Below are 14639 nucleotides of genomic sequence, written 5' to 3'. Positions count from 1 at the left end.
GCGAGGAGCCGCACTTCCCAGACTCCGGCGCCTGGATTCCGGCGTCCGAGCCCGGCTGCTTTCCTTCCCCCGCCCCACCCGCCTCTAACACACGCGCACCTTTTCCCTAAGAATCCTGAGCCCGGGAGCCTGCGAGGAAAGCAGGTGTCAGGCCGTCTTCGCCTCCTCCGCTCCCTCCCCGCTTCTCGGGGTCTCCGACCTCACAGCGCGCCCCCGAGGGCAGGGGCCGGGGCGGGGGCCGGGGTCACGGGGCTGCAATCGCGGGCGCAGGCTTGTCCGCCCAGCCCACCCCGCACCCCGAGGCGCCCGGTTCTGCACCTGCGAGACCCGCGCCGAGTTGTCCTGTGACGTGGACCCGCCCTAGGACCCGCCCTAGGACCCGCCGGAGCTCGGACAGCGCCGGCGCCGCGTGGGTGCCGCCACCGGGAAGCCGAGAGGGTCCGCGGGCCCCGCGCCCCGCCCCGCCCCGCCCCGTCCCGTCCCCGGCCTTCCCGGCTCGCGGCTCCTCCCAGACCCGGGGCGCACGGGGCTGCCGCCGTCGGGGCCGTGGGGGCCGTGGGGGCCGCTGTGCAACCCCGGCGTGGCTGCGCAGACATTCCGGGTTCTCGGGTGGGGACGCCGAGGCTTCCATCCCGGCCGCGCTCCCGTCCCGGGGGCTCGGGGCTCCAAACCCGCCTTCCTCCCATCACGGTCGGTCTTCGGGGCCCCCGCGGGGTCCGGGCGCTAAGCCTGGGGACAGGGGACCGCGCACGACCGCGATCCAGGGAGCCCCGGCCCGGCGGGAAGCAGGGCCCCCCGACACGCCCCCCCCGCGCCCCGCTTCCCTCGCGCGGAGGCCGCCAGGCTGGGCAGGGGCCCCGGGGGGGCGCGGGGGCGCGGGGCGGGCGGGCCGGGGCCGAAGTCCGGGAAGGGCCCCCGCCAGGTCACGGGGGCGGCCGGGGAGGGGGAATCGCCCTGCCCTTCGGCCCCCGGGCGGCTAGTGGGCGGCTAGTGGGCGGCTAGTGGGCGGCTGGGCGGAGCGCACCCCTGCGACACCCGCCTGGGCGCCCGCTGCGGCCGCGGCTCCCGGGCTGCCATGGCGCGTCCCGTGAGGGTGAAGACTTGGGTGGAGGAGAACCGGGCCTCCTTCCTGCCCCCGGTCTGCAACAAGCTCCTGTGAGTCCCAGGCTCGCCGGCCGCCCCCGGCCCTCTGCCCCCCCCCTCCGTCTGCACCCCTCAGCCCTCACCCTCCAGCCCCCCAAGCCCGCGGAAAGGGCCGACCATCCTCTCGTGCCTTCGGAGGAGGGGGAGGGCAGGCCGTTCCGGTTCCACCACCTTCATCTGTTCCTCTTTCGGACGACTCTGCCCTGGGGATTGTGACCTTGGCTTCCGGATGATGGCTGGGTGACTGGGAGTAGATGAGATGCAGATGGCAGGCCACCGCCCCTGTCCCCAGGGCTTAGAAATAGCTCTGCAACCCCCCAGGGACTCTCAGAAGTTTGGGGAGGGTGGTTTTTCCATTGCCTCAGAACTGCCCTAGAACCTGCGGGCAGAGGGTGAAGTCAGAGGATCAGCTCCTGCGGGAGAATCTGCATCCCGTGCTCTCCCCAGGCCTGTCCCTGGAGGCGGGCATGCTCTCGCAGCAGGCGCGGGCTCACCTCGGCCCACAGCACCCAGCAGGGCAGGTGGTGCTCAGCTGCAGTCTTTCTCCAGCAGACCTTCCCCGTGGCCGCTTCACCTCCCTCCCCTGCCCTCACACCTATGGCGGGGCCTGGTGTGCTCCCCAGCTCCAGGCTCACACTGCCGTGTCTGCCGAACATTCCCAATGGTGTGGCACCCCAAACCACACAGCGGCATTTGCACACCTTGGCAAAACAGAGGCCATGCCGGGTGCTCTCACCACTCACCTAGTCCTCACACCAGCTCCGTGAGGTGGGATTCTAATACGTGACTCCCCCAGTGTCCCTCAGCTAGTAGGGGCCGGGTCCAGATTCCAGCCCCTAGAAGAACTTGACTCCAAAGTCCACACTCTCCCTCTCAGCGCAGCACAGCACTATCATGGGCTCACACCCAGCATCCCCCTCCCACCCCGGGGCCTCGCGACTTCTACCACTGTTGGGGCCCTCACCCCTTTCCTCCACTTCATCCCTATGCAGCCTGGTTCTCGGTCCCCCACGGCACCCCAACCGAGTCTCGTGCCCCTTGCTCCTCCCTAGCCCTCCAGATACCACTCTGGTTCCACCCTTGTCACCTTCACCCTGGGTGTTGCCCCTGCCTCCAGGCCCCCGCCCCAGGCCTCCAGCCTAGCCCCAGTATTAACAGGCACAAAATGCAGGCCCAGCCTTTATTCCTTCAGCACGTGTTCCCTGAGCTCAGTACTCGCCAGGCACTGTTCTGGACACTGGAGACACAGTAGAAAACAAACTGACAGTCACTTCCTTGTAGCACTGACGTTCGGGTGAGAGGAGGCAGCCAATACTTACAACAGACAAGGAGTGGAGGCAGGCAGGCACAATGGGCCACCAGGTGGAACAGAGCCATGCCCCCAAATGCACACGCCGGGTTGGCTAGGGCTGTCAGGGAGAGTCTGCCCCAGGCCTCTCCTGGCTCCTGGTGGCTTGGTGGCAGTCTTGGCCATCCTTGGCCTCTGCTGCAGCACCCCGATCTCCATCCTCATCTTCACAGGGCACTCTCCCTGTCAGCGTGTCTGTGTCTAAATTTCCCCTTTCGATAAGGACTAGAGGCCTAGCCAATTCCAGTGTGACCTCACTGTGGCTTCACCAGTTAAATCTGCAGTGATCCTATTTCCAAATAAGGTCACATTCTAAGGTCCTGGGCATAGGACTTCAACAGATGAATTTGGGGTTGGGGGAGTCATATGAGACTGCTGGGGAGCGGTTTGAGCAGAGGAGGGACAGGATCTGGCTGAGGTACTCTAGATGATTGGCTGAAGTAGATCTTGAGTGGGCTCATTCCAGAACTTTCCGTACGTGCCTAAATTATATCCCAGTAAAGTTGACTTAAAAAAAAAATTTCTGAGGCACCTGGCTGGCTCAGTTGAAAGCGCATGCAACTCTTGATCTCGGGGTCATGAGTTCGAGCCCCACATTGGGTGTAGAGATTACTTAAATAAAACAAAACAATAAAAACTTTCCTAGGCTCCCTGGCACACTTTAGGCCAAGATCAAACTCCTTGGCCTGTAATTAGAGATCTTGAACGAGGCCAGGGATCCTGGCTGATGAAGGGGTTGATCCACCACCACACTGCTCCTCTGTACTAGGTTAGAGGATATTGGGGACACACACACAAATACAGTGAGACAAGATGCAGAAAGACACAGGTATACATACAGTCTCTCTCACACACACGCGCACACAGAGTCTTAGATACGCACAGCTATACTGAGATGGGGGGGGACAAATGTCAGAGCCTATAGGGACAATAACACAGAAACAGCCCTGTCACCTCTCCCAGGGGTACCCAGCTTCCTTCCAGGCCACCCACAGGCCCCTGGACACCTCCTGTCCTGTCCCCTGAGCTGCTTCGGGACCTCTTCCCCCTCATTCATTGCAGGCACCAGAAGCAACTCAAAGTCATGTTCATTGGAGGCCCCAACATCAGGAAGGACTACCACATTGAGGAGGGTGAGGAGGTAAGCCTGGTACTTCCCACTTCTTTAAGAGCCCTGGGGGAGGAGACACTTGCCAAGCAAGAGCTGGAGCCCGTGGACAGGAGAGGGGGTGGTCCAATGGCTGATGGATGAAGGGACACCACTGAAATCCCAGGGCAAAACTGCTGCCTGGAAGTTGTGGGCGTACAGTGACAGCTCCGCCCTCTAGCACTGCTGGGGGAGCCCCAGGAAAGAGCCCTGGCTCTATAGGTCTGAGAGGGAGGGTCTCACTGCTGGGCATCGCCCCCTGGCCATCCATGTGCCAGATGCGGTGCCCTGGTCTCCTCCTCCTCAAATCTGAACATGTAAGATTGGCCTCCAAAATGAGACCCAAATACTGACAGGGACCTGGGTGCTCCACTCGGGTCCCAGGAGATGAGTTCTCTGGAAAGAGTTGGGGCTGGGAGGCCCCCTCGGTATCTAGAGGACCCAAGACACTATTTGACAGAGGAGTAGGATGAGTGGGGGGAATTTGTGCTAAATACCCTTTTGTACCTTGAATTGTGAACTGTGTTTCTGTACTATCTACCTACCCCAAGGCAAATAAACAAAAGTAAAATTAAAAGAAAAAGACCCCCATAAGGAGGGACACAGGTGGGTTTCCAGCTTTCAGGATCTCTGGTGACAAAAGATCAGTAGGGTACTGACACCCATCTTCAGGGGGCCCTGACGCAGGGGTTCAAGGTCCAGAGTCCGGTTTGGTCACCAGCCTCCACCCCCAATCCCTGGCCTCTCAGACACAGCCAGGGACTGGAGGGAGCACAGGAGAATCACTCACTCAACAAATATTTACAGAGCACCTAGTGGTGGGGGAGGTGGGCAGGGTTAGTGAGGACCCTGGGCCAGCAGGGAGCTGCCTCCCAGACACCTGCTTCTTGCCACACCTCACAGGAGACCGTTTCTCTCTGTGGCAAAAAATCAGCAGGAAAATCCAAAGCTGTGGACAGAAGACAGGGTTGGATTGGGAATGGCCACAGTGCCATGTTTAGACAAGGCTGGTTGCCAAGTTTCTCTGCTTGCCTCCATTAGCCTGAGGCCTTTCAACTTGCCTTCCAGAGGCTTCTGCTTTGTTAGCCCTGGTATCAGTGCCCACCTTTCTCATCTCATCCCCTCTTGCCTTCCCTTGGTCCCTACCACCTCTGCCCCATGCCCCCCTGTAGGATCTCCCCCCGCTGCTCTGGTGGTGTGGATGGATGCACTGAGGGGCCCAAGCCAAACAGTGGCTCAGCTAAGTGGCTGACATGAGGGCTGGCCTGAGTGGGTGGCCCCTCTCAGGAGGGACACCCAGGTGGCTGGGAGGAATTTAGCTAGAAGTGGGTGTGTGATGGCTTGTTTTCATCCTGAGGTCGGAGAGAGTACCAGCCACAGGCCCTGGGAGGCTGCAGAGCTGGGGGTCAGCATCCTCTCTGTGTCTGCCGGTCCCGGGCTGTGCAATAGCTGTCCAGGCTCCCCGCTGGGGAGACAAAAGGCATCACTGACCCAGATTTTCCTCCTCGTTGAGCTCAAGCTTCTACAACAGCCCTCCAGGTTCCCCAGCTTCACCCACCACACATACCCCATTTACCTCCTTCTCTTGGGGTGCACAGATGCAAGTAGACCTGGGCAGGGAGTCCACCAGACCTGGGCTGAAGGCTCGACCTCTTCCTGCCATGTGATCTCAGGCAGGTCACATCATGCCACCTCTCTGAGCCTGTTTCCTTGCAGCGCATGGGGACACTGGCTCCTGCCTGATAGAAGGATTCAATATGTACAGAGTAAGCATATGCACTGGGCCTGGGGCCTGGGGCAGTCAGAGTGCTTCATACACACTGACTCTCTGGACCCCGTGTGCAAGGCCTTGGAGGCCAGATTCCATTTAACATCCGCCTGAGCTGGTTTGGTGAGTCTTCTGACCAGCCCCAGGCCCCAAACATCATTTACTCCCAAATGGAACATAATTCCTTTTGGTTGGCCCATGACTGTTGGGAATGCTCTGCTGTTCAGGAAACGCACCTCTGCTCCAGGCTGGGCCTGTCTCTCATCATAGGAAATGCCTCTGGGCAGAGAGACAAGACACCACTTCCTGTCTGTGTGTTTTTTTTTTTTTTTCTTGAGGGCTGCTGACACCTTGCAGCCTGCCTAGAAAGGGCTTGCATCTGGCCCACATCATCACTCCAGATCCCACTTTCATCCCAGCTGTCCCTGATATTTGCAGGGCCTACGAGCTATGGTCCTCTCCTTAGAACTCTCTAGGCCCTTTCCCTTCATCCATGGAAGGACCTCCTCCCTGCCCTCCCTGCCCCCCAGCACAGATGGCTTTCTCCCAACTAGTGGGGTGGAGCATGATTATCACAGAATTGTGCTTAATAGGTTTTTTTATTTGTTTTAAATAACTTGCCTGGGTTTTTTTTTTTAAATAATAAAAGTAAATATTGTCTATTGTAGAAAACAGGCAAAATAAAGAAAAAACAAATGTATTCATAATAGAAAAGACATTGTATTCATAATACTAACACTCAGGAGACCCACTGTGAACACTGTCCGCGTTTGTACACGTATCCCTGCATAATTAGAATCCTGCGGGGTCATGGTTTTGAATCTTGCTTTAACATGAATTTAGCATTTCCCATTTTTCCATTTTATTAAGTCACTCAAAAATGTAGTTTTAATAGCTACCTAATGTTCTGCATTTGGACTCAATCATAAAATAGTGGCATTTCCTCTATTGTTAGCATTACTGTTGCTACTCCTGCCATCGCTAATATTAATAGCTAGAGGTTTATTGAGTGCTATGTGCCAGGTACACGCTGCTCAATGTCCCAGGCTGACATCACAGCAACATTCTAATTAGATACTGTCATTTTATAGGGGAGGAATTGGAGGCGCAGAAAGACTAACTGAATTGACGAGGGGTACATGGGGCCCTGGCTGAGCTGAGGGCCAGGCGACCCTGCGGTCTGTGCATTTAGCTGATGCACTGAGATCAAACAGCCACATACGCCTCCACTCCAGGAGGCAGGTGCATCTCTGGTTCGCTGCAGCCGCCTTCCCAGAGACAGAAACGCAAGGTCAAGAGTGCAAGGTGGCCAGTTGTCCCGGTTTGCCCTGGACTTGCCTGATTTCAGCACTGACGGGCCTGCCTCCCTAGAAGCCCCTCAGGCCACCCCACGGGGTGGGAGCGCAGGAAGTTCTTCCTGCCAGTTGCCACATTGCCCTTCACAGGGGTTGTGTCAGCTTGCCCCTCGTGGCAGACCGTAAAGCCACATTTCTCTAGTTTCCCGGAGCTTGGCTTGATTTCTCCTAGTAGGTAACTGTGACAAGAACCTCTAACTCCTTAGAGGTTAATAATAATGATTATTATTAATAACACCCCTTCAGCTATTTGGCTGGACCTTGGAACACCCATGCGGTGTGTGACTGGTGGAGAGACGGTGTGTCTGCCTCCTGCCAGTGCCGTGGGGTGATCTGAGTAAACACATTATTTAGGAATTTAGGATGGAATAGGAAAAACGTATGGGGATCCCCAGGGAGAGAGCAGGAGGCCAGCACTGCCGGCCCCGCGGTCCCCACCCAGCCCGCTCCCAGGGTCAGCTGGCCACCGTTTACGCAGCCCACGTCCAAAGGCATTTGGACAGACCCCGCCTTGCCCCGGCGGGGGCTTCACGGTGGCCAGAGGAGCCAGCACACGCTCCTGAGCTACACCAGACTCCAGTCCCAAGTGCAGCTCCAGGACTAACTGTGTGACCTTGGGCAAGTTGTTTTACTCTGAGCCTCGGTGGGGTTTTTGTTTGTTTGTTAATTTTCTACAGAATGGGGCTACTAATACCTTTAGAGGCTGTTGCAAACCTTTGCCCTCTGATAATGTAGAGGAGGGTGCTCGCCCAGCCCCTGGGGCCCAGGGGCGTTTGTCCCTACCGGACGGAGGGCCTCGCTGAATTTCCCAGCGGGCATCTCAGCCAGCCTCCTGCCCCCTCACCAGGTACCAAGCGTTATGTCCTGGGTACTCCGGTCATCACTCGCGTGTCAAGATGTGATCCTGTGTGTCCCCAGCACTCCAGCCTGTAGCATGTGACAGGGGAGGCTGGGGTCTCAGAGCCCGAGTGACAGAAGTGCTCATAAAGGCCTTCGGGAAGTTTCTCGGTTTCGGGGTCAGAATTGAGGCCCAGGACATGGAAGAGGGAGAGGGAGGGCGCAGGGCCTGAGCCTGTACCGCTGTCCTGTCCCCCAGGTGTTTTACCAGCTCGAGGGCGACATGGTTCTCCGAGTCCTGGAGCGCGGGCAACACCGGGACGTGACCATTCGGCAGGGGGAGGTGAGGCCGGGCCTCCTGCTGGGAGGTGAAGGACCCGGGAGCGGGGACCTGCTGTCCACTCGCGCTGGCTTTGTGTGGACTGTGTCCTCCTGTGAACTGGCCATCCTGGCACCCTGGCGTCCCCTCCGGCTCCGGGCTCGAGGCCAGCAGAGAGGCGGGCTGGGCTGCTGGACCCCGGGGTGGGCCGGGGAGGCCAGGACGCTGCGGGCACCAAGGTGTCTGGAGGGGGTCGCAGCCCTGTCCCCACCCCTGCAGATATTCCTCCTGCCGGCTGGCGTACCCCACTCTCCACAGAGGTTTGCTGACACCGTGGGACTGGTCATTGAACGCAGGCGGCTGGAAACGGAGCTGGATGGGCTCAGGTAAACGCGCCTTGTCTGGGGGGCCTGGGGCAGAGACAGGGGCAAGCAGTAGGCCCCAGATAGACCCGAGGAAGCACTGGCTGGCCACGGACAGGGTGGGAGGCCGGGCACATCCCGTGGTTGCCGGCTAACGGGGACGGGTTAGGGGCGGCGGTGGCATAGATTTGATGACGGCGGTCAGGAGGCATGTCCTCTGTGACTCCCTGGAAGCCCACTCAGCCTGAAGGCCTTCTGGCTGGGACCAGAACCTGGGCTTCCTGCACCGAGGTCTGCAGGGAGTTGTGCTGGGGGGTCGCCAAAGTCAGACCCCCCTGGCCTGGGAGCCGGGAACCCTGCGGCTCCTCCCAGCCTCCGACCCCAGGGCTTATTCAGTCTCTGCCAGGAGGCCCTCAGCTTGTTCCTCTAACCCAGATCATTCCACATACAACACTAACATGAGTATGACACTGGCTAGGGTACCAGGTAGATGCTTCCAGTGCATCTATCCATCTAACCCACACAGGGATCCTGAGGGGCAGGCACTGCTATCATCTCCACAGATAGGAAGACTGGGCACAGAGATGTTGAGTTTGCTAGAAAGCAGCAGAGCTGGCATTGTAGGGAAATGGGGAGTCAGGATCAGGACAATCTAGATAGGAGTATGGGTGAGCATCAGTGTGGGTTAGCAGGGGCACTCTTTCCAGAGCTGAGTTCCCAGTGGGTTCCAGTCAGTCACCCACTTATTATCTGATGCAGCCTATGGCTCCAAGGGACACGGATTTTCCCAAAAGCTAAACTATTTTTTGTATTTTTTTTAAATTAAGAAAATTAAAATTTCTCGCCAAGTTCCTGAGATCAGAATCCTTTGCCCCCGATCTCCCGTTATGATGGATATTTTTTAACACTTGCCTTCTTTCTAATCACCAAAGCCATGCACATTCCATCTTGAAATCAGGAAAAGTAAAAGAAAGCAAATAAACAAGGTTAAAACTGTTAGGAAGAGGGACAATGCTGTGGAAGGTGAATGATATCTCAATAAAACAAAATGAACAATAATAAAGGGTAAACAAACAAAAAAAACCCGTCATCTTACCAGTTCAACCTAACAAAGCTGTTAACCTCCATCTTGCCTCTTTTCTTTTTTTAAATTTTTATTTATTTATGATAGTCACACACACACACACACAGAGAGACGCAGAGACACAGGCAGAGGGAGAAGCAGGCTCCATGCACCGGGAGCCCGATGTGAGATTCGATCCCGGGTCTCCAGGATTGTGCCCTGGGCCTAAGGCAGGCACTAAACCGCTGCGCCACCCAGGGATCCCTTGCCTCTTTTCTATCCATATCTTGCAGCACTGCAGTGTTAGCAAGCACAGAGTTGAATTTTGCTTTTTTTTTTTTTTCCTTAAAAAACTCATGAGGATTTCTTATACAATTCAGTGCTTTTCAAAAACACCATGGTAAACTAACCTACTGTTGTAGAAACAGATGTCTGGTGCCCAATTCCAAAATAAATCTTTCACATGGGGCTTTATGAAAGGAGTCTTTAGTGACAGAGTGGACACTATCCTCAATAACATTTTTAAAAATATATTTATTTATTTATTCATTCATTCATTCATTCATTCATTTCTTAATAGAGAGAGAGTGTGCACACGTACACGTGGGGGAGAGAGGCAGAGGGAGGGGAAGAGAGAAACAGACTCCACGCTGAGTACAGAGACAAATGCAGGGCTTGATCTCAACCCCGAGATCATGACCTGAGCCAAAATCAGGAGTCAGTTGCTCAACTGACTGAGCCACCCAGGCCCCACCCCTGTCCTCAATAACATTTTTACAGCAAATTCAATAATGAATTTCATTGGCTGCTTTTGACCTTTTTTTTTTTAAGACTTTATTTTTAAGTGATCTTTACACCCAGTGTGGGGCTTGAACCCACAACCCAGAGATCAAGAGTCACACACTCCAGTGACAGCCAGCTAGGAGTCCCTGGCTGCTTTTGACCTTCAATAAAAGCCAGGGACTCAGCATTAAAATGCCACTCTGAAGGCAAGCTTTCTGGTGGCCAGCTCCATCCCTGGATAGAACTTAACATGAGCTATATGTCTGTAATCTACGTCCCATTAGCAAGACCACTTCTTTTTTGAGGGGAGGAGTTGAAAAAGATGAAGCGGGCCTGGCCCTGGGAGCTGACGTTCAGTCAACAGAAGTGCTGCACACCCCAGGGGCCTGAGGCACGGCCCCCATCTGCCAGCAGAGGAACTCCCTGAGCCAGGCTGGGGCTTGGGTGAGCTTCCGAGAGTCTCCTGGAGGCTATGTGTACATGCACATGGGCTTTCATCCAGAGGAGAGGCCCTAGCACTTTGTTCCAATTATTGAAGGCACCCATGACCCCTAAAGGAACAGGATGTCATCTGGGGCTACCTTCTGCATGCGGATTCTGTAAGATTCCTTGCCCTCTGATCTAGAGCTCCAGCAGGCAGGCGGAGCATCCAGCCACAGGCCCTATATTCAGGCTCAGCTTCAGCTTCCTCTTTGGGGAAACGAAGACCATCATTACTGATGTCTGTGTTTCTAAGACTGTCTTGGGTCTGTCCTACTCCCATCACTTCCAAGCCGTGGAATCCCTGCCAAATTACCCAGCTTCTCTGAACCTCAGAGATCTATCCACTTTGTAAATGGTCAAGTTTGGGGAACCAGGAATGCATATGGGGTTGATAATAGCCCCCCTACTTTGGGGCCTACCGTGCTTCTGGGAGAGCCAGGTGGGGGTGAGCAAGCATTGGCCACTAGCTTATGCTAACAGGGTGAAGCAGGCAGCCAGCTCTGCAGGGCTAGCCAGGGTCCAGACTTCCACTTGAGGCTACCCAGGTGGGGAGCTGGGTGGCCTGTCCTTTGCTTCGGCAGGTACTACGTTGGAGACACCATGGATGTCCTGTTTGAGAAGTGGTTCTACTGCGAGGATCTTGGCACACAGCTGGCCCCCATCATCCAGGAGTGAGCCTCCAGTCCAGCCCCTCTGCTTGCTCTCTGATGCCCCCTGCCCTGGCTGGGTGGGGGGCAGACCCATCCCAGCAGTGCTCTGTGGCAGTACCACCCACACTGGGGCCTGGGATGAGGGAGGGGAGCATGCCCCTCCTAGGGTGAGAGGACAGGGGACTGCTCCATGGGGCTGGAGTGGGGGGATGGTGGACCTACATGGAGCTGTGTAGGGCCCCATGAGTGTGTGGGCTCCTGTACCTAAGAGTGTATGAGTGTGCGTGTCCCTGTGTGTCTCTCTGGCCACTCATTCGGGAACACTGGCCACTTGTCCTCCTCCCCATCTCTCTCTGCAGGTTCTTCAGCTCTGAGCAGCACAAAACAGGAAAACCCATCCCTGGTGAGCTCCCTGGAAACCTCCTTTCCCCCTCCCTCTACTCTGCTTTCCCAGAGTAGCATGGGTCTTGGCCCAAGGTACCAGTCTCCTTTTGAGTACCTTGCCTAGTACTCAAGGTATGAGATAATGATACCAAAGAGCATCCCCCACGTGACTGCTTGATGCTTGAGCTGGATCCAGAGCCCATCCTGGTGATTCAGAACTGGGTCCTTTGGGTCTGCTGGGGCTCTGGGTGGGCTGGGCCAGAGGCCACTGACGCAGCCTATGCTGTGGGTGCAGACCAGCTGCTCAAGGAACCACCATTCCCCCTGAGCACACGATCTGTCATGGAGCCCATGTCCCTGGAAGCCTGGCTGGATGGCCACCGCAGACAGCTGCAGGCAGGCACACCCCTCAGCCTGTTTGGGGACAACTATGAGACACAGGTAATTAAGCCCTGGGCCACCCAGGGCATCAACCCAGCAGCCCTAAGAAATGGGAACTAATCACTCACACGTACACGCAGGAGCACACACACACACAGTTTCAGAGGTTGTGTCACCAGCAGAGGCCTTCCTGTTTCCTCTGACTCAGAAAGTGATGGCTTTGCTATGTGTGGAGGCTATGTGGTCTCGAGCAGGCTTTCTTTGCCTTCAGAGTAGGGGGTTCCCCCATCCACTGACCAATTCCTGGGAGTCTAGAGTTATCCTTCTACTAGGAATTCCTGAACTTTTGGCCAATCTTAGCCTGGGGAACCAGAAGGAAAAGAGGTGCCTGGGGGTGAAGGTTGGGTAGAGAGGTGCACAGAGAGAGACCCACCCATACAAAGTTGGCTTTCTTTCATTCAACATTTATTGAATGCCTAGTATCTTCCAGGCTTTGGTAGGAAAATAAGAGTCACTGCCTCAAAGAGTATATGGTCTGATAAATAGACAAGTTAATCAACAATTACCACAATCATGTGGCATGTTATTTGGTAAGAGAAGCTTCAGAAAGCCATAGGATAATAAAGGAGGAACCGAGACTGAGAGGGAAGTCAGGGAAGACTTCCTAGAGGAGGTGATGTATAAGTTGCGTTTTAAAGCAAATAATAGGGATTTGCAAAAGGAAGAAAAGGAGGCTGAGAGAACATTCCAGGTAAGAGAGCAGCATGAGTAAAGGCATGGAAGCTTGAAATAGCCTGGCACTGCAAGTAGCTGAGGTGGGCAGGAGCCAGGGCAGGCGAGTGGGGGCAGCAGGCACCACTGCTGGATGGCAGGAGTAGCAGGCAGTGCCCAGGTCCTGACAGGTTCCGACGGTTCTCCTGGGCTTGCTTGCGCTTTACTATTTGCCACTGCACATCCCTTGCAGTTTGAATGAGACGCCCTCCCGGAGGGATGCTCACGGGGTACACACCTGCCCTGAAAGGCCTGGCCTGTAGACACCCGAGCTTACACAGGGTGGTGAAAGCGGGTGCACACCACGAAGCCCCTCGCAGCCCTTCACGGCCATGGCATTCAGCCCCGAGCTGGCCTTGGGGTCCTGCCGTCTGCCTCTTGCACGCACCTGCTCCCACCTGCTTCAGTTTACGCGAACAGATACCTACTGAGTCCCACTCTGGGCCAGCAGGAGCGCCGCCCGCACAGTACTGCCAGGCTGATGCAGATCAAGGCGGCTCATCCCCTCTCATCTCCCTCCTCCTCCTCAGGCCAGATTCTCATGGAAGAAGGCAGGTGGGCACTCTTTGGGAAACTATGTGTGTCTGTGATACATGAGGCCACACTAAGCCATGCACACACAAGTGCCTGTGTCCTGAGTGTGCCCCTGGCAGTCATGCCTTCATATGGGTCGGGTCAGCAGTTGTAGTGATGGGAGCAGAGCAATCCGATGTGCATGTGCGTGTAGGGCAGGCATGCGTGGTCCTGGATGGCAGGCAGGCAGCACTGCTCATCATGGGAGTGGCAGGGAGGCCTGCGGCCTGGCAGCTTTCCTCTCCAAGTCCTGGTCTTGATTCAATCTACACATGAAGATTAGGCTGTGCCTGGTTCTTTTTTTTTTTTTTTTGTGCCTGGTTCTATGGGCCTGGTGTCTGGGCGCCAGGGTCAAGGCCATCTCCAGTGTGGGGCTGAAGCACCAGAAAGATGTATGTCACTTCCTACCAGGTGATCGTCCATGGACAGGGCAGCAGCAAACACCCAGGACAGGACGTGGATGTGTGGCTGTGGCAGTTGGCAAGTGGGACCCCTGGGAGAGGGTGGCATGTCCTCCTGCCCACAGGCCCCAGGCTGCTCCTGGGCCTTGGATTCCCAGAGCCTGATTTGGTTCCCAGGGCCTCCTTGTCAAGATTCAGGGACACCTGGACAGGTGTTGAGGTCTAACAGCCTTCATTCCTACTCTCCTGTTCCTCTTTCCCAGGAGGGCTCCTCTATGGTGACGATGGGGGAACAGCATCTGAGCCTGGCCCCAGATGACAGCCTTCTGGTGCCAGCCGGGAACGCGTGAGTGCACAGAAGGACCCTCTCTTTCCCCTGGCTGTGGGACCACCCTCCTTTCCCTGGGATCCTCAGGGCCCACCTGTCTGACCCCTGCCCACCTGTGTCTCCGCAGGTATGCCTGGGAGCGAGGGCGAGGCTCTGTGGCCCTGGCTGTGACCCAGGACCCCACGCGCAAGAAGCCCCTGGGCTGATCCTCCTGGTGTGGCCCTGAAGCAGCCACAGTGTCCCCCCCATCACTCCCCTACCCTCTCTGCTTCTGCACATACTGCTGCTGAGCCACTCAGTGTCCCCAGCGCTGAGCCCTGGGCATCACCATCCACCCTCCTCTGGTCCTCTCAGCTGAGAGGCTGGGCTGCTCTTCATCCCTCTGTCCCCACAGGCTCAGCGCAGCATTTGCCTGCCACCGAGAAGGCCCCCAATAAAGGCTTCCTGGTGGACAAACACCTGTACATCTGCATGCATATCAATGGCAGACCCCATGTGCTCCTGTGACTCTGTGTGTGTGTGTGTGTGTGTGTGTGTCAGGGG

The 14639-nt window shown here is 56.4% G+C and overlaps 1 protein-coding gene across 1 annotated transcript; it reads left to right on the top strand.

The window, feature by feature from the left end:
* The first annotated feature begins 978 nt into the window (after positions 1-978).
* HAAO (3-hydroxyanthranilate 3,4-dioxygenase) lies at positions 979-14560 on the top strand. The gene is made up of 10 exons (XM_025465120.3): positions 979-1155; positions 3554-3632; positions 7858-7941; positions 8197-8303; positions 11190-11279; positions 11618-11661; positions 11938-12083; positions 13779-13847; positions 14032-14114; positions 14224-14560. The coding sequence occupies exons 1-10, from the start codon at positions 1076-1078 to the stop codon at positions 14300-14302; spliced, it is 861 nt and encodes a 286-aa protein (XP_025320905.1). The 5' UTR covers positions 979-1075; the 3' UTR covers positions 14303-14560.
* Positions 14561-14639: the final 79 nt, after the last annotated feature.

This window comes from Canis lupus, chromosome 10 (genome assembly GCF_003254725.2).
Source record: "Canis lupus dingo isolate Sandy chromosome 10, ASM325472v2, whole genome shotgun sequence".
Taxonomy (NCBI): Eukaryota; Metazoa; Chordata; class Mammalia; order Carnivora; family Canidae; genus Canis; species Canis lupus.
Note: the sequence above shows the minus strand (reverse complement) of the source record. Positions and strands in the feature narration are given on the sequence as shown.

Coding starts and splice junctions, on each gene's coding strand:
- HAAO (XM_025465120.3), top strand. CDS start 1,076: ATGGCGCGTCCCGTGAGGGTGAAGACTTGGGTGGAGGAGAACCGGGCC. Junction 7,942..8,196: donor TGACCATTCGGCAGGGGGAG/GTGAGGCCGGGC, acceptor CCACCCCTGCAG/ATATTCCTCCTGCCGGCTGG. Junction 13,848..14,031: donor ATGTGTGGCTGTGGCAGTTG/GCAAGTGGGACC, acceptor CCTCTTTCCCAG/GAGGGCTCCTCTATGGTGAC.